Source organism: Emydura macquarii, unplaced genomic scaffold (assembly GCF_026122565.2).
Source record: "Emydura macquarii macquarii isolate MOO-44397 ecotype Brisbane River unplaced genomic scaffold, CSIRO-AGI_Emac_v2 contig_2897, whole genome shotgun sequence".
NCBI classification, from domain to species: Eukaryota; Metazoa; Chordata; order Testudines; family Chelidae; genus Emydura; species Emydura macquarii.
The window spans coordinates 40,879,057-40,902,571 of NW_027133034.1; the positions used below are offsets into that span (position 1 = coordinate 40,879,057).

The 23,515-nt window shown below is 43.3% G+C and overlaps 1 protein-coding gene across 1 annotated transcript in view; it reads left to right on the forward strand.

The window, feature by feature from the left end:
* Positions 1 to 8,018: 8,018 nt before the first annotated feature.
* Positions 8,019 to 23,515, forward strand: part of TMEM161B (transmembrane protein 161B) — a 69,356-nt gene continuing 53,859 nt past the window's right edge. Inside the window, exon 1 of the mRNA XM_067568541.1 lies at positions 8,019 to 8,675. Coding sequence (XP_067424642.1) covers positions 8,673 to 8,675 — 3 coding nt within the window. The 5' untranslated portion in view covers positions 8,019 to 8,672. The remainder of the gene's footprint in view (positions 8,676 to 23,515) is intronic.

Below are 23,515 nucleotides of genomic sequence, written 5' to 3' on the forward strand. Positions count from 1 at the left end.
TTTGATCTTAGACATAAACAGTATAGCTTCCAACTGTGTGTTCCTTCCTGTAGATTTTGTGATCTCTTGTTGACGTTACAATCTTGATTAGCTGCTGGCTCCATATACAAATAGACATACATTGTAAGATACACAATACGCAACTGTCACCCTGGGAAATGAATGTTTTTTACCCCTTATCTGACTAGAGTCTGTTTACTACCTCCTGGTGACCTGGCTTAACTTCCAGACCTTAGGAACACAGTTTACATTATAGATACATAACTTTTTAAATAATATCCTTTGCAATGATGATGATGACCAGCAGGCTACGGGTTCTCACTAGAGTCCTCACATGCTAGCCTTTGGCTAACTATTATGTAGACATCAAACCTAGAGGATCCCTTTAATCTATAGACACCCTTATGCCATCTGCCAACTGGCATCAAAGGGTCCCTGGATCATAGTGATTTACATGCATGAGTAATGGGGTGTGGTAATGCCATTGAATGGGAGTGGGGAGCAGTGTAGGCAAAAGAAAAACAAGTGACTGCTTGGGATTCCATGTTTGGGTGTCCCCTGCAGTTCTGTGCTGTTGTTCATGAGCCACCCCATCTCTTCCTCAGATGGGACAGAGGCTTAGGAAATTCACAACCTGACCTACATTTCCCCCTCTGACAGAGAGTTGAGAGTGGGTGGAAACTTTTCTTCTGATCTTAGGCTTCCCCTCTGGCATTGTTGGACTGGAACAAGAGGAAAGTCAATTGCCTGATCCCATTCCACTTATAGTTATTCATCCTGTGAGCGCCACAAATCCACATTCTTGTGTAGAATGCAGAAGCATGTGCATGGATTACAAATATGGGAAGATTTCCTATTTGCTAGTATTATAATAGGTTTTAGTATAATTTCTTTACAGTAGAATTTAAGCATATTCATAAATATAAAGGGACAGAATATTCTTGGGCAATAAAGCTTTGTTGTTGCTGCTGTTTTTTTGATGTACAGAGAAAATCAGCAGAAGGTAAGTCATATATCCAAGTGCTTGGAATACATATTTTTGGATGCCTCAGGAATGCAAACACTGACTAGGCCTATGGCACTTTTGCAGAGCTTTTGAAGAATGCTGCTGTCAGGTTGTTAACTTGCTCCCAAGCCTCAGAACATACTGTAGTTTCTTTGTTCATTACACTAGTTCCCTGTGAAGCTGTGGATTGATTTTAAAATTCTGTTTCTGACCTATAAGACCTTCAGTGGTCCAGTTCTTGCAAACCTACATAAGTTCTTTTCCCCACTTGCACTGCAGATATGAGTTCATTGTTCATCATATGCTATTAGCTCTAATATTGAAAGAGCAAAGAACTTTACATTTTGTGCTATATGTATCTGGAACACTTTGCCAATTCGTAGTACTCACTCATGATAAGATCTTCACATAGGAATACCACATTGGAAAACTGCAGCCTATGCTCACCTGTGGCTAATGTAATTAAATTCTGATTCTTCTTTCAGCACCAATTTTAAAGCACTCTTAATATATCTTAAAACATTGTAAGTGAAAACTGAAGAAAATATCAGAACCACTTTTTTTATTTAAAAAGACACACAATCATAAAAAGATTTATTGTTAAAATTCATTTTAGTATTTAGAGGTTAAGCCAAATCTTAACACACGACAGGTCTTTCAGTTCTACCTACACTGCTCAGCAAGAATGCACTTTCTGCTGAACAACGTGATTCTTGGAGCACAAAGGAAATATGTTTTCACCATTAGAAGTAAATTTCAAGTTAGCTTCATTGTACAAAAGAACAGTAACCGTTTGAAAAGGGACATACAGTGGGTACAATTACGATGTTACCTGCCCTGTTTTAAGTAGCAAACTTGGAGTCCACAATTTGATCATGTGTCCTCTCATGCAGAAAGAGCATGTTTTATATACTTAGTGTGTAATATCATTTTTATATGTGTGTCGTGTAGGAACTAATATATGAAAGGGGCTATTTTCATAGATGATTTAGTATATTCATTTATAATTCCAATGTGGATTTAACAAAATTACTAGGTTGTTTTTCTCTGGAAGTAGGTAGGATAGAAAATCATTATCTTACAATAGCTTCCATGAGAGCCAGTCAAGAATCTGGGTCCCATTTTGCTATGTGTTATTATGTGGGTTAGCAACTAAGATATATAAAATGCTTTCAGAACTTAAGATTTAAAAAAGGGCTATACATGCAAATATTTCCATTCATTTTTGTGCTAAATCTAATATATGGACAACATAAAAATTTTGATTCTGTCAAATAAGTATCCTTTATTAATTATGTATTGCCAGATTAATTAATGATATATTACCATATATGTGATGCTCACAACTAAGGGAACGTAACAAAAGTGAGAAGAAACTCCTCAGTTTGACTAGGGTATCAAAAGTGAAATATTTCCACAGGTGATAACTAATCTTGCGGTAAACAATATATATTTTCAGATAATAGGATAATAGTATAGATCTATTTTTAAATATGTACAAAGAAAAAAAAATATAACTAGAAACTTGTTTTTCATTGTTTTATATGTAAACATAAAATTAAATGAACCTTTACAGAAAAAAATAAACTATATATCTATATCTATAGATATAGATACTTTCATAAATATTATTTTTTCTGTGTTTAGTCTGTGCACCCATTCCATTAGGGGTGGTGGGAAAGGGTGAACTACTGGTTCAGGTATTACTATAGGATTTGGAAAACCTAGGTTCAAGACCCTGCTCCACTAGACTTCTTGTTTGACCTTGGGCAAGTCACTTAGGGTACATCTACAGTAGAAATGTAAGTTGACCTGTTAGGTCAACTTACAGCCCATCATGTCCACACTACCCTCCTTGGAGAGCATGCCCTCACCATGAGTGCTTCCATTGACCTAAATGGGGCAGTATAGGGAGCTAAGAGGCTGGTCTCTCAGTTCTGCTGGCAGCTCCCTGCTGGGAACCCAGCTGCCTCAAAGGCTGCTGGTGGGCTGCCCCCACCCTCTGCTCCGCGTTTCCCACTGAGAGTGGGGGAAGCCACCTGGGGCTTCTTGTCCCAGGAAGCAGGCTCCAGCTGCCCCAGCTTCTTGCTTCCCTAGTCCCTCACCGGGAGTGGGTCACCCTCATGGAGTTGGAGTTATTATGTTGGTATAATAGGGCACTCATATCGGCAGGAGGAAGGCTGTAGTGTAGACACTGACATAATTAGGTCAACGTAAGTTGCCTTATGTCAACCTGTGTAGTGTAGATCAGCCCTTAGATTCTCTGTGTCAGTTCCCCATTTGTAAAAAGTGGATAATAATATTGCCTTACCTCAGATGGGCGTTGTGAGGATAAATACATTAAAGATTGTGAGATGCTATGGTAGTGGGGTCTATATCAACAGCATAGAAAGACTGAGGGTGATGTAAATGAAGTCATACTCTGTACCAAAAGCTTGGGAGTCGGAAATGGGAAACTGTGATCTACTGACAGTAATTATTTCTTCTACAATGCCAGAACAAGAACAGATACCTTTTAAACTTTTCTATGACCTGATAACGTGTGGGTCCAGTCAGACTTATTATTTTTCTAGATTTGTAGAAATTCTAACTACTAGAGAGGTATGTATCTTTTCTTCACAGAAATCTAGTACTATCCTTTCACAGGCATAATGAATATAGCTGTGGGCATGAGAGGTTCTTTAAGTTGTCCTTCTGGGTATTCTGCAAGATGTGCATGATCTTACATTGTGTGATAGGTCTTGCCTTGGCTAGACCACTACATCAACATTCAAGCTCACACCCTGCATTTTGAAGGACTTGGGATCTCTTATATTCTTACCAATATGTCATCCTGCAATTTTCTTCAACATTTTATCATACCAGGGAACCACATTATTTTTAGGTGGTGGTATTTCAACTATAGCCTTGACTTTTTCTGGATCTGTCCTCACATCCTTTATCAATCATGTGCCCTAAGCAGCTTAGATGGGTTTGTCATAGAATGCATATTTCTCTCTTTATCACTACTCCAATGGCTTCAATTGATTTATTTTAACCTTATATTATGGCCTCTGGGTTTCTCAAACTGTCATACATACAAATTTCCAGTCCTTCCAGGCTTCCCAGAATCTCACTAATTTTCCATTAGAAAATTTCTGGGACATTTTGATGTTATTTGGGAAGCAACTTAAGCAGTATCTTCCAAACAAGATTATAAAATTTGTAAGCAAGAATGTGGATTTGTCACCAACTGTTTCTAGAAAGAATACTGTAATATTGCTGAGATTTTATTCTCTATGGCAGTTAGCTCGTGCAACGATATTATTATAAAGTTTCCTTCCTTTCTGTATCATTGAGACGCTTTATCTACACTACAAACATGTCAGAATACCAGTAACAACGTATTTATGTGCTAACCGTGTTCTATCATAGTTTTGCCAGGGCATAGGCTAGGCCAAATTAAATCATAGTACATGAGAAGGTTCCCTTGAGCCCTAGTTTTAGACTGGAACAGCTGCGTTTGAATACAGTTGCATCCTTATTCAAGGTTTGTTTTTTCCTGTGTAGACCAGAAAAGAAGAGACAATGATGACCTAGAGGAAGAAGTTTAATGCTATGAAAGAAATTGAACTGAAGGAAGTGAAAGAAGAGGCTGAGAAGAATGGAACTGTGTTACCACACAAAACCTTAGGATTTTTTGTGATATTGAGTCATACTCCGCAAAATTAAGAACCCATTATTGTTTGAAATGGATAATAAGAATATAGAAATTCCCATGCAGGATCAGGTGTGATTCATCTAATTTGGTATCTAGTTTCCAATAGTGACTGATACCAGATGCTTGGGAAAAAAGTGTAAGACAAGTGTTTAAAAAAAAAAAGGGGGGGGGGCAACATAAAGGATGTTATTTCCTACTCCTAGGCGTTTTGGCCTTATCTACCCTAGCATGATTCTTACAATTTCCCAGTGATACAGCTCTACAGGGTCTAGAGAAAACACTAGCATAGACAGAACACAGGTGCTTTTACCATGTCATTTAATACTCCATGGGACTCCCTGAGCTCACTTGCAAATCCCTACTCAGTCCATATTTAAGCCCTTCTTTAAGACCCACCTCTGCATGATGCTTACACTGAATATAGTTGAAGTGTGTGTCTATGTATTGCCTGTTATTCTACATCCTTTAATCACCACTAGTTGGAATAAAAATATTTGGAGAAGGAGTATACAGCCTCATCTTTTAGAGTATAAGCCAACCTCTAAGATATTATTGTTCATTCTGTCTAATGTAACTATGGATGGTCTCATTATCAATGCCTAATCCTTTCTTAAATCCTAATAAGCTTTTACCAGCAATAACTTGTGGCAGAGAGTTCCACGGATTAATTATGCATTTTGTTAAGAAACATTATAGCAGTTTTAAATTGGTTGCTTTTTAATTTTTTTGTGTGATTAATATCTTTGCAGTTAGTACATGCCTTTTATATTTTTGGAAAATTGAGGTCATTTTCCTCCTTCCCTTTCCTCCACATTATGATTAATGTTTTGAGTTAAATTATTTTAAAATGTTACAACCTCTAAAATTGTAGTACTGCTTTTACCATTTTAAGTCTGTTGCAACACATAATTTGTTACTGTTAACGAATTTGTTATCCAAGTTACTAACATAAAATTTAAATATGCCATAACTATATCTTGTCTTAGTCCCTGATCCTACATTCTAACCTTTACATCTGAACGAAGTTCCACTGAAATCTTTTTTTTAAAATGTTAAGTTTGGGGGTTTTTTTATTGCTGCTTATTTCAAAACATTCAGAATTGTCTGTTTGAGTCTCCATGATTGTTAGGGTGTCACTAAATTTTCTGATTTGTGTCTGTGAATTTGAGTTTTTGAAATATTTTGCTCTTGTTCTTTTGGGATTTTCTGCAGGCTGTATGATAGTCATGATACAGACAGAAGTACATAAACAGAAAATATTTTCTTTAAAGATACCATACATGCAGAATTCTCATTCTTGATTCTCAGCTTCAAGAGTAGGAATCCTGTGTGATGGTCTCAAAGAATCAGGATTACAGGTAAATATGTCCCCCTTATTAGCTCAATTACAGTTTGTCAATGTGGGCGTGGTCTCCTGGGAAGGGTTTCTTGGGGGCAGGTGTTGGTGTGAAGGCATGTTCTGTTGAGAATGAGGCTATGATGGCATGGGAGCAGAGGGAACACACTCTGATTTGGGCTATGCTGCGTAAATAAGAACGCAGTGAATCCATGCTGTCTTCTAGGACTGGTTCAAGATAGAAGTGAGGTTGGTGCATGTAGGCTGCATTCACAGCAGCTAGCAGAGTGTATGAATTCTCGTGTGTGTGTAGGGATGGGATGAGAAAGCTCCCGGATACAATACAATGGACAGGTTTTCTTTCTCCAGCATATCTGGGAAACTTCCAGGCTAGGTGGTGGTGGTTGAATGCCATCTTGGTGCAGCTATTTCCAGACCAGATGGTGGTGGCCACGCACTCTCTGTATTGGGAGCATGGAGGTGGGGGAGCTACTTCCAGGCCAAATAGGAGTGAGCTGCCTTTACAGGGTGACATTTCCAGGCCAGATGGTGGTGGGCATATGTTGTCTCTTGTGTGTGGGAGAGGGGCAGCAGTTCTAGACCATGTAGTAGGTACCTCATGCAGTCTTGTATCTGTGTGCTAGGGTTGTTTCCAGACTGGAAGGTGGTGGGTGAGCTCATTCTCTCCAGTGCCTGATAAAACTGCTTCCAGACTGGATGGCAGGTGGTGCATGTTCTCTTGTGCGTGTGATGGGCCTGTGTCCAGGCTGAATGGGTGTGAGAAGCCATAGCTCTCACAGTTCGGCTGGGTGGGGAAGATACTAAATATTAACTCCAATTTCCAACCATTCCAAAACATTCTGCTTGCAACACTACCTCTTCCCGTAAACAGGTGTAAAAACTCTGTAGCATCACCTACAACTCCCAATATGGGGACAGGGCAGGTGTTGAGAAGATCACACCATGTGGGTAAAGCGAGCCCATCTTCACAAGAGTGTGCGCTTGCGGTGAGTAGCAGACTTGAAGGCGAGGGGCCTGGCTCTTGGAGGGTCGCCAGTGCAGGAGTGAGCACATCAACACCCGGGTCAGTGGGTGCTGCTGGGAAGCGGATGTGAACTGGGCCGTGGCAGTTGCCGAGGCAAACGGTGCTGAGGGACAGAATGAGTAGGTGCTGCGGGGACTGCCCGGGGTGGTGGCCGTGAGGCTCTGGGTAGCCCAGTCGGACGGCGAAGCAGCTCGTGACAGCGGTGCAGGGGAAGCCGGGAGCGGCTGGGCCTGTGCATGTCCTGAGAAGTGGGCAGCAGCAGGAGCAGCAGGTCCCCTGGGGCTGGCGTGGGGGGCAGAGCTGTTGGTTGGGAGGACGGGGGTGTGCGTGCACAGGGGCGGATCCCCAGGGGCTGACGCAGGTGCAGGGCGGCGGGGTTACTAGGCGTCCCTGGCGCCCTAGGAACAGCTGCAGACGGCGGACCGGGCAAGCCCCGCCCTGGGGGCAGGGTTCAGAGGCTGCCCAGGTCCGGACCGCAGCCCGACAGCACCCACACGCTGGTAGCCTCCAGCCCGGCGGCGAGACAGAGGCAGCTGGGAGCCGCCCACCGGCCGGGAGCGTCACGTGACGTCCCTCCGCGCCGCGCCGCCCCGGCTCACGCAAGAAGGCAGAAGCGGCTCCACTTCCGGGTTCAGCCGCAACGGCTTTCACAAGATGGCCGCCGCTCGCCGCAGGGGGGAGTCGCGGGGCGCAGGCGCACAAGCGGCACCTTCCTTCCAGTCCCGCCTCTTTTCCGGAAGGCGGACGGTTTGTTTGTGCCAGCGGTGACCTCAGTGCGTCAGGCTCAGCAGCCTCAGCCTCACTAACGACCCTTCCCTGGGGCACGAGCCGAGCAACCGCCGCAGCCCCTACATGTTTTCTCCCGCTCCGGCCGGCTCCTCGTAGCCATCTGCGCTCACTACCCCAGACCCCCCCTTCCAGCCCAGCCCGCCCCGCCCCTCACTCGGGTCCCGCCGGGCAAGCAGCCCGCTTGACACAGAGGGGTGGCGGGTATTGTGGGTGCTGCCCCGGCACCGCGTTGGGAACTCGGGTCGGGCGGCGTGTATCCATCGGCGCGGCTGGGGTGGGTTTCTCTCTCTCTGGTGTGGTGCTGATGAGCTGACCTCCTCTGTCACGTGTGTGGGATCCCATTCCCGCCCCCGCCCTGAGCGGTCTGCAGGCTGCCCCAGCTGTGCCTGACAGAAAGAGGCCGGCAAAGCACATGTTGCCCCGGGCAGGCGCCTTTCTCCCGGCTCCTGCCTGCGTGGTGTGTCCGCCGCGCCGGCGCGGCTAGTGAGTCAGAGGATTTGGTGCGAGGTGTAGTGGCCGAGTCCCGTCTGTGCAGGCAATAGGCGTAGTCGCTCTAGGGGGCCTTGTGCTGTGGGGTCCTGGCGTGACCTTTGTGAGGTGTGAGCGCCGCCGGGTAGAAGCCGGTGCTGCCGGTGGTGTCCGCTGAGACCTTCTCCCCCATCAAGCCGTGGCTGCTGCCTCTGCGGGCCACACGTGGATTTATGTGCTGGGAGCGGAGAGAGGCCGGGCGGCTGGAGCGGCAGCGGCAGGAGGAGAAGGAGGCGGAGGCGGCGGCGGCGGCGGCGGCAACAACAACATGGTGAGCGATGGTGAGGGCACCTGGGGTCGCAGCGCCTGGGGAGGCCGGGCCCCATTGGGCGTGCGGGGAACTCGGGGGCTGCGTTCTGACTGGCTGGCGGGACGAGTGACTTGGGGGCCTCAGTCCGAGTGTCTTGGGGATCCCAGGTGTGTGGGGGCTTGGGGCTTATGCTATGGAGGGGGCCTGTCGGCTGAGGGTCCCTTCGACTGCCAGTGGGAAGGGCTGGGGTGAGAGTCCCTCTGGGTTTGGTGTGTCCCCTCGCAGCCTAGTTCTCGGGCGTGAAATGGGAGCGGTGGGAGAAGTGATTTCCCCCCCAAAGCTACGCATTTCCTGCTGCGGTTTGAGGGTTGTTATCCCGGACATGGCCTCGCCATCTGCCTTTTGCAACATTTACCGCGGTGTGGGGGGAGCATCAAGTTAATTCTTTAGTGGACAGGGTTTTTGCCGCCTCCTCTTCTTCTACCCAGTGTAAGTAACTAATGGAGCACACAAGTTTAATCAACTACTTTTTAATGCATTAGGTTTTGTTTCTTGGACTTAATCAAAAGTAGAAGCCAGCGTGGCTGAAGGAAAAGAATAGATAGGCATGGGGGCTTGAAAACAAACTACATTGGTTCAAAATTAATCTGATAGTACACTCCCAGAAATATATGTGGTTAAACCTGAGGTAAGCTTTTATTTAATGTAAAACAAATGTAAAGTAATCTGATGGGTGTTTGCAGCATATAACTAGTGATGTTTAAAATCAGTTGAGTTATACAAGTGCAACTTTTCACATAAAGACGAGGTCTAAAACTGAATCAAGTAATACTGATATTTGTTTAGGGAGCGGGGCCCAACACATCTTTTATATGTTAAGATTTTTTTTATTTGTAAAACATTGGGGAGGGGCAAGTGAGAACAATGGTATGTAAGCATGTCTTGAACCTTTCAGCTTACAGAGCCTAGGCCCAAGCATTGCTATGAAATAGTTGTGAGCTGTAGAGTATTCTGGCAAAAGTACAGAAGAATATCTTTATTTTATTATTACAATTTTTATTGTATGGTCACAAGAAGTCATTTATAAAAACCTGTTTAACTTACTAAACATGAGACTTCTGGAATACTTGCTTTGAGAACTTTGAAACAAGATTGGTAGCACAGTTCCTGATACTGCCGAGAAACATGTAACAACTTATAATAGATTTTATGCACATTCAACATTATAGCAGCAGCTCAAAAATCAGATAGGTTGAACATTTTTCATAGCCCAAAAAGAGAGCTGCAGCCAAGAGAGAGAGAGCACCAAATGGGTCATGAGAGTCAGTCCCTGGTTGACTATCACTATTGTGATGTATTGAAGTTTAGTTTGTATAATTTAAGACACACTCATACTATCTGTCAAAAGTCTGGTGAAGACAGGTCCTTAATGTAAGGCTATGGCTATGTCTTCATTTCCGACAGTGTGTTTACAGTGAGATAATGAACATTAGCTATCTTGCTGTAAAATCCTGGTTGAGACAAGGCTCCACACACTTACCTTGATATATGTAGGCAGGATCAGCCCCAGATGGAGTGTGTTTCATTAGTTACACTGAGGTAAAAGCTATAGAGTCTTGTCTCCACTAAGATTTTTACATTGAGTTAGCTGTATGATAGAATGGCAAGTGTCCATCTTAAAAGATGATGGCGTGAGCATTGCAAACGCTTAAGTTCAATTCTCAAGCGATAGTAGTTTGCCACAGATAATGGATGCGTAAAGCCCGGGGACAGAAGATGGAGCTGGTATGCGCCTCGTGCTTGAGGCTTGCTGCACTTCTCATCTCTCTTTTCACTTTCCTCTCTATCAACTACCTCTCTTCAGCCTATTTGACTCCCTGGTGCAGTACAGACCTCCATTGTAGCCTGTTGCTTAGCTGCATCTTCCTAGCTTGTTGTGTTGACACTGAAAGTATTCAAGTCCCTCTTGCTCAGAGTCAAGGACATTTGCCTTAGTTGGCCCAGTGGCATTGGAGCATCTGCAAGTCCTCCATACAGGAGACCTTTGAAATGCGTCCATCATCCACCCAGCGCAGATGATCAAGCCAATGGAGAAGACTGCATTTGAGACTTGGTAACTTTGCTTTCTCAAATACTTCAGTGTAAGGAACTTCAGTTTACCATGTGATATTTAGAATACAGCGAAGACAGTAGATGTGGAAGGTGTTGAGTCTTCTCTCACCCCTACTATAGGTGGTCCAGGTCTTTCCACTATACAGCAGCGTGCTCAAAATGAATGCCTGGTAGAAGACCCATATCTTAGTGCTCAATGTTTTTTTTTAATCCCACTTATGCTTGATAAATTGGCTGAAAGTGCTGGTTGTCTTTTTGATGCAAGAATTAAATGTCATCTAGAGATAAGTTATCTAGGATCCGTGGTATTGGATAGTAGAACTTGGGCATGAATTTTAGTGTGGTTCTAGCTATTAAAACCTCTGGTGCTGTTACCATAAAACAGAATTAAAAAGGGGGTCTCTATGCTGAAGGACTTTACCCTGCCGGATCTATCACCGATGGATGGATTATAAGAATCACACCGCTCCAGAAGTTTCCAAAACAAAGGTGGCAGTTTAAGTGACAACTCAGTAAAACCACTAACGTCAAGAATAAACAACAATGGGGATGAACCGCAGGTCCCAACGACCAATAAAACAACCCTTGGTCCCCCAAAGTCTCTTTGAGCTCACAGTTGGTTCTTCGCTCAGACCACCGAGTGTTGTTTACGGTCTGGTCTCCGTCTGCTTCAGTCCCAGGTCCGCGGTCAGTGGCTTCTCGTTCTGGTCTGAAGATTATCTTCACTTGATGTAGCCAGTTTTTAATGATCACAGGCACCCTCCCCACACTGCCACTCAGATGGGCAGCAAGCCTCTAGGGACTGAGTGTCGTTTTACCTCCTTTTGTCCTTCCAGTTCTGGACCAATCAGAGGCTCGGGTTTTTCCCGCCTCCATACTGTGCACACGGCACCATTCTTATGCACTCGGCACCATGTTTTTGCACACCACCCGCTCAGGTGGTACACACAGCACCAAATCACTAGATTTTCCTGCCTTTTATCAGTTGCTGGGCAGGCTAGCCCTAGTTGGCAACCTGCCAAGTATCTCTGCTGTCTGTGTCCATGGTAGACTCCATTTTGAACAACATGGAATCAGGCCTAATCATGCCCCAAGGGGAACTATATGGACTATTTACAAAACATAAACAATCTTTTCCCCAACAGTGCAGTCAATACACTTTGTGCCATAATCAATGTCTTCTTTAGCTGTTTAGTCCAAATTCATCACAAATGTGTTAGGCTATGTCTACACTGCTGCGGGAAGTCAACTTTGTTTAATTCGATTTTTCAGCAGGCAATTTTTAGAAATCGCAGCAGTATGTACACACTACAGTGTTTGCGCTGGTCTCTTGCGTTCACACTGGCCAGCCTTAATTCGAATTAGAAAGCAGTGCAATGTGGGTAGCTATCCCACAGTGCAACTAGCCATGGTGACTGTTGGGACGAGTGTCTTCATCCCAGGATGCAACGCTGCTTCCCACACCCTTCCCCCTCCCCCCAAACAAACAGGAAAAGTGTTTTTGCGCTGTTTTTTACTCCCCGTGATCGCCATTGCTGCAGAGACATGGAGCCAATTCAACTCTGCACTATAATTGTGAGCGTGACAAATGCATCGCGGCTTATCGATTATTTTAGAAATAGAACAAGAAGCCGAAGCAGAGACAACACTGATGCCACCGAGCTGCCCTGCTAGAAGACATTGAGCAGAACAATTCCCGGTTGCTGCAGGCTGTAACGAGTCATCTGCAGTCCGTGGAGTGCAGGTTCTGGTACAGGGAAACGAGCACAGACTGGTGGGACCGCATCGTTATGCAGCTGTGGGATGATGATCAGTGGCTGCAAAACTTTCATATGCGAAAGGCAACTTTCCTGGAACTGTGCTCGGAGCTGGTACCGTCTCTGAAGCGCGTGAACACTCGCTTGAGACAAACTATGACCGTGGAGAAGAGAGTTGCCATCACTCTCTGGAAGCTGGCAACCCCCGACTGTTACCACTCGGTTGGGAATTAATTCGGAGTCGGTAAATCTACAGTTGGCATAGCCATGAATCAAGTGTGCAGTGCCATGTATAGACTTCTGCTACGAAGGCTAGTGACTTTGGGAAATGTGCAGGATGTAGTGGAGGGGTTTGCCATGATGGGCTTCCCAAACTAAGGGGGGGGGGGCATTGATGGGACGCACATCCCCATCTTAGCGCCTGCACACCTAGTGACCAAGTACATAAACCACAAGGGGTACTTTTCCATTGTCCTGCGGGGGCTTGTGGATCACAGGGGTCGTTTCACAGACATCTATGTGGGGTGGTCTGGGAAGGTGCATGACGCTTGTGTATTTCGTAACTCGGGGCTGTTCTCTAAGATGCAGGCGGGAACTTTCTTCCCCGACCAAAAAATTCAGATTGGGGTATGGAAATGCCCATAGGGATCCTGCTTACCTCTTGCTCCCTTGGCTAATGAAGGTGACACCGGTCACCTTGACAGTGACAAGGAGTGTTTTAATAAGGGGTTAAGCAGTTGCAGAATGGTTATAGAATGTGCCTTTGGGCGTTTAAAGGATAGATGGAGGAGTCTCCTCACTAGGCTGGACATGAGTGAGAAGTATTTCCCTTCTGTGATATCTGCTTGCTGTGTTCTTCATAATGTGTGTGAAGCAAAGGGTGAGCGGTTCCCCCAGGGTTGGGCTGTGGAGGCAGAAAGACTGGCCACCCAATTATGAGTAGCCAGATGCTAGCAATATGCTGAGAGCTAACCGTGGAGCGCTTTGCATTGGGGAAGCATTGAAAACCAGGTTCTGCAATGAGATGCAGGACTGATTTCTGTTCCTGTATGTTGTTTGGCTTTGGTGTAACACCCCCCCCCCCCCCGCCCTCCAAATGATATCTGTGCCCACCAAATCCCTCCTAAACAAGATATGATTTTAATACAGAAATTTGTTGAAATGATGCAAACTTTATTTCTGAACATTGAAGTCATGGGGGGGGGGGGGGGCGGGAGTGTTCATTCACTGTATCAAGGGGTAAGGTGGTAGCTTGTTTGCCAGCTATCAGCGTGGCTGCCGCTGCTTTCTGCTCGCCTCCACCGGGGTGGAGGAGAGCACGTACTGCATCCTGGACAATCTCCTCCGAGACCTCTTGGGGGCGGGTGAGGGGGAGGGCAGCAAAGCCCTGCATTGAGGAGCATTGTGGAGGGGCTGCAGCAGGACTCTGTCCTGCCTCCGCTCCTCTTGAAGCTCCGCAAGCCACTGGAGCATGTCTGCCTGGTCCTGCGTGATTCGCAGCATTTCCTGCATGGTGCTGCGATCATGCTCCATCATTTCTCAGCGACTCTCCCTGTCCATGTTCTGTGACAAGGTCAGCCTCCACGCTCTGTGCTCTGTCTCTGCGGCTGCTGAGGTGTTCGTGAGCTCCGCAAACATGTCGTCTCTGCTTTTTTTTTTTCCTCTTCCTAATCTGAGACAGTCTGTCCACAGCATTTCTTAAGGGTCAGTCCAATGTCAAGGTGTCTACAGAATGAAAGAAAAGTAACAAGGTAGCCACAGTGAAGAAAGTTAGCATAGTGAAGAAAATGAAACAAATGTAACAATTTAGATAATGATCTGAAAAAATGTAGCAAATGATTACAGAGAAACAATGTATACAATGTTTTCATTAAAAAATGTTGCACATTTCCCTTGATACAATGTAGCACATGATTCACACTCTCTCTCTGCTTGTATTTTAAACCCCTACAGAGAGGAACTGCGGGCGTGGTGGGGGAGCGGGGAGCCTATGCTTAAAACACATGAAGCCGTGATGCTGGCTACCTTGATTGCAGAGAATCCTACCGTGGATGGAGGAACAAGGCAGCCCTCCCCTGAAAAGTTTTTTCTAGGGATAACAGATTACATACATTAAATTTTCCATGAGATATCAACTGATGATAAACGTAGCATTTCTCATCACATAAAAAAACTGATTCCTGGGTAACCACCCAGTACAGTCAATGAAATATCTGAGATCCCTTTTGTGCCACCTTCCTCCCACCCAATGTACAAGGACAGAAATGCTAATAAGAAAGAAAACTCACCAGATGTGCCTTCCCTGGGATCATTTGTGCTGTCCTGTGAGCTGCTGGACTACTCGGGGGTCAGGAATAAGTCCTGACTTTCGGGGAGAACGGACACCCCGCTCTCCTGCATCCTGCTCTCTTCAGTTTCCTCCTCCTCCTCCTCCACGGAGTCCTCATCGTTGATCATGGACTGTGACCTACCGGAGGTATCGATACTGCGGGGAGGCACCGTGGTGGGATCCCCACCAAGAATTGCATGCACCTCATCATAGAACCTGCATTTTTTGGGCGAGGAGCCAGAGCGGCTGTTAGCTTCCTTGGCTTTCTGATACGACTGGCGCGGGTCCTTATTTTCATGCGGCACTGCTGAGCATCCCTCTGGTGTCCCTTCTCCAACATGCCCTGGGGTATCTTCCCATAAATGTCCAGATTCCTTTTGCTGACTCTGAGCTGAACCAGAACGGACTCCTTGCCCCACAGCCCGATGAGGTCTAAGACCTCTGGTCAACTTCATGCTGGAGCGCGTTTGGGCTTTGCAGTAGCCATGCGGAGAACAGTGACCAAGCACTCTCCACACTGGCAGCACAGGAAATGAAAATTCAAATCTTCCCCGGGCCTTGAGGGGAGGGGACTTCTCCTGCTAGCGTGACCACTGAGCAGCACAGCGCAACTGTCCAGAGTGGTCAAAATGGGGCATTGTGGGATACATTCCGGAGGTCAATTAATTCGATTTAAATTCCGTTATGTCTACACTAACACTAAATTAATTTAACAAATTCGAATTAGGCGCTATACCACTTGTGCCACTCATTAAGTTGATTTTTACAGGCCCCTCAATGCAAATTAAGAGTGGTGCCAGTGTAGACACTGGTGTAAGTAAGTTGACTTAAGTGACTTTAAGCAACCTAAGTCACCAGTGTAGACCAGGCCTTAGTTATCTTGATGTAAAAATGCACCTTTTTTGCAATGAAGACATAGTTATGTTAGAGAAACTTGGTAGAGAATCTAAATTAGTTGTATTTTTTTGTTCATATAGGCAAGACTGACTTGGTTTTATGATCCTGGCCATGTCTAGAGAATTTTACTAATAATTACTAACGAGTATTACTGATTCAGCTGCACTGGTGTTAGGTTTGGTGAAAGGTCTAGTATAGGCAAAGCTTTGGCAGCATAAAAACCTCTGGTGTTTTATGCCAGTTCTAATTACAGAGAAATTTTTGGTAAAATTTCATAGTGTAGATGTGGCCCACCTTACATAACTATTTTTAAATGAAATTATTCTTGTCATGTGGACAGAGGGAAGAAGGGAGCCTTAACTTGTGTGATTGCTGCTCAGTGACCTACACTTGCTGAAAATTGTAGCTAAACAATAGCAGAGGTGTGTGGGTTTTTTTTTCTTTTCTTTTTTTTTTTTAAATCACTCCCTCATTCCATTTGCAATAGCAGTCTGTTGAATTGGTATCAAGTGGCTGAGTTCATGTCAATGAGAGATTTACTTGAGGCCTTGTCTATATTTAGGCCTGGTCTACACACACATTTGGTACCTGTATAACTTTCAGGTGTGTGTTATTTGTTTTTAACATAGTTATACTGGTACAATCCCTAGTGTTGTATAATGCTAATTACACTGATGTACAACACCTTATAATGGTATATTTTATTCCTCTTCCCTTATGAGAATGTTATACTGATATGAGCAGATTTATAGCTGTATAATTGTATCAACACTGGCAGGATTGTACTGCTGTAATTATAGTTAAAGCAATAAACTTTTTGATTAGCCTTCAGAGTTGTACTGGTTTTAAATAAATTGAACTTTTTTAACAGATTAGGTTAAAAAGATGCAAGTTTTAATATGTTAAGTCTTGAGTTTAGTAGGGACTGTTAAAAAAAACTTGAGACTGGAAACTAGGTAATATGACTTAATATAGAATTGTCCAGTTATTATAGAGTTGTGTGGTGTAAATACTTGGATTCAAATATATTGATATTTTTAACTAATTTAAAATTTCTTTTAAAATAAGACACTGGGCAACTTTTGATAGTGCTAAAAACTGAATTAGAACTCTTGGTATCTACTGCATATAGAAAATTTAGTCAAAATCAGTTTAAATTTTAGCAATTTTTACTTGCAAATATTTTCAAATATAGACAGATTAAAACCATATGTTAATTTTATAAGAATTAATACAAAGAAAATCATGACATTTATGAAAGATGATGATTTGCAGAATAGGTCTTGCAAAATATGTTGCCTTCGTTGACAATTTCAGATGACACTTGCAGTACTTGTCCATTTACATAATACTGAGTTGAGATGGTTATTGGGCAGCTTTAGTCATTTAGGATTATAGAAAACATGAAAGTTGTCACTTACAGCAGTAAATGAAGTCTTTTACCATTCTTTGCTTATGCTTTTTTGAGGTGTTTTTTGAGGTTGGCTTTTTTAAAGGGATGAGAATTGAATGCTGCTTCAGAAGGTTGTAAAATGCTTGCACCACTCTTAAGGGCTCCACTAGGCTGATGTAGACTATTAGGGCAGGGAAAAGATGGTTGTATCCACCTAACACGGTTCCTAGTCATATTAGTCTTTTTCTCATTCTGCTCAGGGTCAAGTGTATAACATGATTATTATCCAATCCGGAGTCTGAAAAAACTTTTACCAGATGTCTGCTAAACAGTAAAGTAAAGCTATTAGCCAGAGGCCAATATGAAAGAGGTAGGGGAAGGAGGTCTGGCTGTGAAGTTCGGTTGCAGTGTTGTGGTGAAAAGCCCATTATGTCTTATCTTTCATACTTAGCATCTTGTGCCCTTTGCAGCTGCTATCCTTGGACCCTGCTTGGAAGCTCCGTGTTTCATGTTATCATCCAGCTGGTCAATATCTGAGTCATTTGGAGGATTGGGAGCCACTTCTTGTCCCAGTTGCTGGAATGAAGTTGGAGTTTCTCTCACTTTTCCTGCGCCTCAGCCATCTGACTCGGGTTTCTCAGCTATGCTACTTTTTCCTCTGTTTTTTGGGTTGTACTCTCCAATTTCAGTGTTTAGGAGGAGAGTGAAATTTACTTGATAGTTTGGCAGTTTTTTAACTGTTTTGCTCAGGGCTATGGATTTTTCGCATCCCTGAGTGATGTAGTTAAGTCTTAATTTTCTAGTGCAGACCAGGCCTTGGGGTTGAATACTAAATTGTTCTCCATCCCCCAGATATTCAGAAGAGCTCGTGGCTATCAATGGAGTGTGATTGAGTGTCTGGCAAAGATGGTGACTTGTGGGGGAATGGGCACAGGGTACATCAAACCTTGGGAAACTCCAGTGTTGGCTAAAATGGAATTGATGCCAATCAGGGTGGATTGTTGTAAATAAACAATTTTAATCTCGTTTTGCATTTGTACTTAGTTATTTTCCTAAAAAAAAAAAAATGATTTTCATAGATTCCAAGGTTCGAAAGGACCACTGTGATCTAACCTGACCTTCTGTATAACAAAGGCCATAGAACTTCCCCAAAATAATTCCTTTTTAGGAAAAGCATACCTTTTTAGAAAAACATCCAATCTTGCTTTAAAGGTTGATGAGAGTAAATGACTGAGAGTCCACCACAACCTTTGATAAAATGTTCCGGTGGCTAATTACCCTCACTAACAAAAATATACGCCTTATTTCCAGTGTGAATTTGTCTAGCGTACACTTCCAGCCTATGGGTCATGTTATAGCTTTCTCTGATAAAATGAAGAACCTATTATTAAAAATTTGTTCCCCGTGTTGATAATTACAGCTTGTAAGTATCGACAAGTCACCCCTTAATCTTATTTAAGATAAATAGATTGAACTCTTTTAGTCTATTACTAGAAGGCATGTTTTCTGACCCTTTAATCATTCCCATGGCATTTCTGTAAACTATCTCCAATTATAAGCATCTTTCTTGAATTGTGGGCATCAGAAATGGACACCCTGTTCAAGCAGTGGTCACATCAGTGCTACATATAAAGGTAAATTAACCTCTCTACTCCTACTCTGGATTTCCCTGTTCATGTATCCCAGGATCGCATAAATTTTTTTGGCCACAGTATCACACTGGGAGCTCATGTTCAGCTGATTATCCACCACGACTCCCAAATCTTCTTCAAAGTTACTGCTTTCCAAGATAGTCCCCCCATCTTTTGTTCATAATGTATACATTTCCATTTAGTCCTATTAAAATATGTATTGTTTTCTTGTGCCCAGTTGAGCAAGTAATACAGATGGCTCTGAATTGGGGACATGTCCCCTCTTAATTATTTACCACTCTTCCAGTTTTGGTGTCACCTGCAGACTTTATCAGGCCTTGTCTACACTAGAGTTCTGTTGACACAAGTTATGTCGGTGTACAGCCACTGCTGTAATTAAACTGTGCTCTTTGTGTCAGTGGAGTGCACTCCACTCTACCAGCTCTTGCATCGACAGAGGAAGCAGTAAACTATGGGTAGCTATCCCATGTGTAACTGCATGCAGGGAGTTTTGGAAGGGTTTGCAATACCTCATGGGGCAGGCACAGCATAACGTGATGAAGGTTTCTGAATTCCATTCTTCCATGAGCATCCTACTAGATTGACAGCACAGTTGAAAGGTGGTTATCAGCCAAACTGACATTGCTAACACAAACACAGAAGTCCACAGAAGTGTGTGAGTGAGAGAGACAGTGTGTGTGTTGAGGGACCATGAGTGTGTCTGCATGTTGTCTCTAAGTTCAGATAATAGCTAGATGCAACCAGACCTGAGGCAGAAGCTGGTGCACAGATAGCTGGCTGATATCCCCCTGTCCCCCCACTGTGTTGCAGGGTATTCTTTATGATCAATGTGAAGTTACTAGTGAGAGACAGTACGCCCGATTTGCAGATCAGTAAGGTTTAATGTGTAAGAATTTCTTAAGTAGGTAATTCAATACAAAGCCAACAATTAACTATAACATATTTATACTTACTAGACTGAGTTGTGCTCATTCAAGAGGCTGTATGTATGAACGGCTTGCTTCAGTAGCCTTGCCAGGGGATCAGGCTGACAGCATTTCCTGCAGAATCAGGTGGCGATGAAGCGTGCCCCCTTGCCTGGTGGTGGCTCTTTAATTTTCTGTACATACTGTCCTTTCATTTGCTTATCTTGGGTGACATTCTTATGTCCTTCACTTTCTTTATACTTTATTATTAATATTAACTACATATTTGTTTTCACCATAATTGGTGCAAAACAATTTCTGGCAGTGGGAGAGGTGGTGGGAAAGAATGCGCCTTAATGTAAATGTATAAACTCTTGTCCTTGTTCATCTTTTTCTATATGCAACTATAAATTAACAAACTCTTTGTTTTGTTGTACAAATGCACACTATTTGCTATGGTGCACAGAAACTGAGATACCACAGTTACTCAGCACTCTGTTGGTCTCTGCCAATTGTAAAAAGAAGGCTACTGAGGCTAAGCCTCAAACAGAAGTCAAGAAACTCAGGCCAAGTTAGGCCTTCAACAATCCCTTTCTTGGTGACCATCATGCTATTGAGACAGACCACCACAACACCTCTCTTGACAATACCTCCAGCTTTGGCTCAAGGCACCCCATCAGAGGCCCGAGCGTTTATAGTTTTCTCATCGGCAGGATATAGCACAAAGTGTTGTGCCACTCATACTCTGGGATTCTTCAAGCTCTTGAGTTGTGCCAAGGACTTTTTAGTCCACCAGAACAGTTCCACTGCAGCTGCCATGGAGACCATTTGCAACACACACAATCACAATGGGATGTAATGCCAAATTCAAAATCCCTGTTGCAGTAGGGGACCATTCCAATAGGGTTTCCCACCAGCTCTGGCTTGTAGCAGCCTGTGCAGTGTCTAGGACTTTCATTACTTTAACCCCATTGTGTTTGACTATTAAATTTACCGTGTTTAATTGTTTCTGAACATGTGTTAATAGGGTTATTTTTGGATGTATTAGCATGTGTTGTACCAGATCAGTGTTGACTCCCAATATCACAGGTTGAACTTATTTTACTATATTAATATCTGTTGCCAATAACGTAAATAGAGTTTTTGGTACTATATACACTACATTTCACAATTTAAGTATAGAAACATTACAATAACGTGTTAGGCAGGGTTGATATCCTTTTTGTACATTGCATACATACACAAATGCAATCTTGTCCAATATACACAATGGTAGAATTAATGATGTTAGGTAACAAGGTATATTGAGAATTCCAAATGCCAGAACCATTTTTGTTACAAGGGTGTTCAAATTGTATCAATGGTTCTTCACAAATTATCCCAATACTGAGTAATATACAATGCTTTAAATTCATGTTGCATCTATTGACTCTGTGCTTTCATGCATCTGTGTGAGGGCTGTGTATCTATAAAAACAAAACAAGGTTGGGCTCTATTGATCCCATTAGTATTGCTGCTTTATATATACAGTATTTACATATATTTTGCCCACTTCTGTGTAAACCACTCGAGTGTTGTTCAATTTTCCAACCATTTATTTTTCCATTCTGTACCAATTGTTGTATATTTGCATCACCCTTCTGCAGAGCTGCTAAGTCTATAATGGCTAAGGAATCTCTTTGCTTCCCTGAGCAGCAGCTACTAGGGCTGATGATGATTGCCATGTCGGACCTGTTTGTGCTCCCTTCTTGGCTGCTTTGTCTGCCTTACTTCACCTGATTTTTTTGCGAGCTGGTTACTTTTGTCATCCAAATTGGTGCTCGGTGTCAAAGTTTGGCTTCCCACAGTGCCTCAATCTTTTAGCATGACCGATGGGTTTAGCATCCAGACTAGTTATATTTCTTTCCTTCAATGTAAGCATTTAATTCAAACATGCTTGTATGGCCCAGTTAGAGTCTGAGGCCACAACTGTCAGGCTTTAATCCAAGCACCCATTAATGCAGCTTGCACAGCCACAATTTCAGCTGCCTGAGCTGAGTGTGGCACACAACTCCCTGCTACAAGTTTTCTATCTGGGTAGCATACTACTCAGTGGAGACCTGTACACCAGCAAGGGAAGGGGACACTCTGACATCAACCCTCGCCTCCTTCTCTAGCTCTGCACAGCACATCAGGAGTCTCTTCCCTCCTCCTGCTGTAGGAGAGCAGGACTGATTCCCTCAGAGTTCCCTCATAGCCTCATCTTCCACAGGCGCAGAAGAATGATCTACTCCCTTCCCTCTAGTCCAGACAGGCTCCCATTTGCTGCTGGGAGCCAGCTGCTCAGCTGGGCAGTAGCTGTGTGAGCTCTCCATGCTGAGCAATTTCAAAACTTCCTGGGGCTTTGAAAGAGTAGGGGTGCATGGCTGTGTAGCTGGAATACAAGACAGTGTAGTAGAGCTCAAAACAGTGAGCAGAGCGGTCAATGTGGGCACTGTGGGATACTCGTGGAGACCAGTTATGGCACACAGCGTCAACACTGAAGCTTTGGTGCTTTAACTTTGCAGCAAAAAGCTCGACACCTCTTGTCAAGGTAGTTTTATTTTGCTGCCAAAGCAGGGGAGTTTTGTCGGTGGGGGGGAGCATTGTAATGTGTACACCACCACTGTTTTGTTGCCAAAACCTGACTTTTGGTGACAAAACTCAATGTACACCAGCCTTCAGTGAAGGTATAATGTTTTCTTCCAGGTCATGGATAAAAATGTTAAATAGCGTAAGGTCAAGAACTGATCCCTATGGGACCCCATTGGAAACACACCTACTTGATGACCATTGTTTGTTTTGCTATATTTTATATAGTTAGCAATTTCTAATCTATTTAATGTTTGCCATGTCAATTTTAAATTTTAGTTTCTTAATCAAATGTTGCATGGTACCAAATCAAACACCTTACAGAAATCTAAGTATATTACATCAGCACTGTTATCTTTATCAATCAAACTTGTGATCTCATCAAAAAAAGATATCCAGTTAGTTTGAGAGGATCTATTTTCAATAAATCCATGTTGAGTGGCATATATAATATTTCCCTCCTTTAATTTTTTTATCAATTGCGTCCCGGATTAGCTGCTCCATTATGTTGCCTGGGTTTGAAGTCAGGCTGACAGGCCTATAACCCGGATCATCCTGTTTACTCTTTTTTAAAATTGGCACATTAACTTTCTTCCGTCATCTGGAACTTCCCCTGTGCTCCAGGGCTTACTGAAAATCAACATTAGTGGTCCAGAGAGCTCCTCAGCCCCTTTTAAAAAACTCTTGAATGCAAATTATCAGACTTGCTTATTTAAAAATGTCTTAACTTCAGTAATTTCTGTTTAATATCCTTCAGAGATACTAGGGGAATGGAAAGTATGTTCTCACAATATGGCGAGACTATCATATGTTAATTTGTTTATTCCCAAATACAGAACTGAAATATTTATTGCACTCTTCATTATTATTGATAATTCTATGCTTTAATCTGCTAATGGACCAATATCATTATCAGGATTCTTTTGGTACTTAATAGATTTTAAAAACTCCTTGTGGTGTTTAACTGTTGCCTGTAGACTTTTTGTGTCCTTGTGCTTCCTTTCTCAATTTTCTACAATTTCCTAATATTTTATTTATAATCATTACTATCAACTTCCCCTTTTTTCATTTGTTACATTATTTTTATTTGTTAAAGCTGCCTTCACTACCCCTCTACACCAGTTCAGGGTTTTTGGGTTTTTTTTTAACCAGCATGTCCTTTCTCAAATGTGGGATTGTGACTCTTTGGGCACCTAAATTATTCCC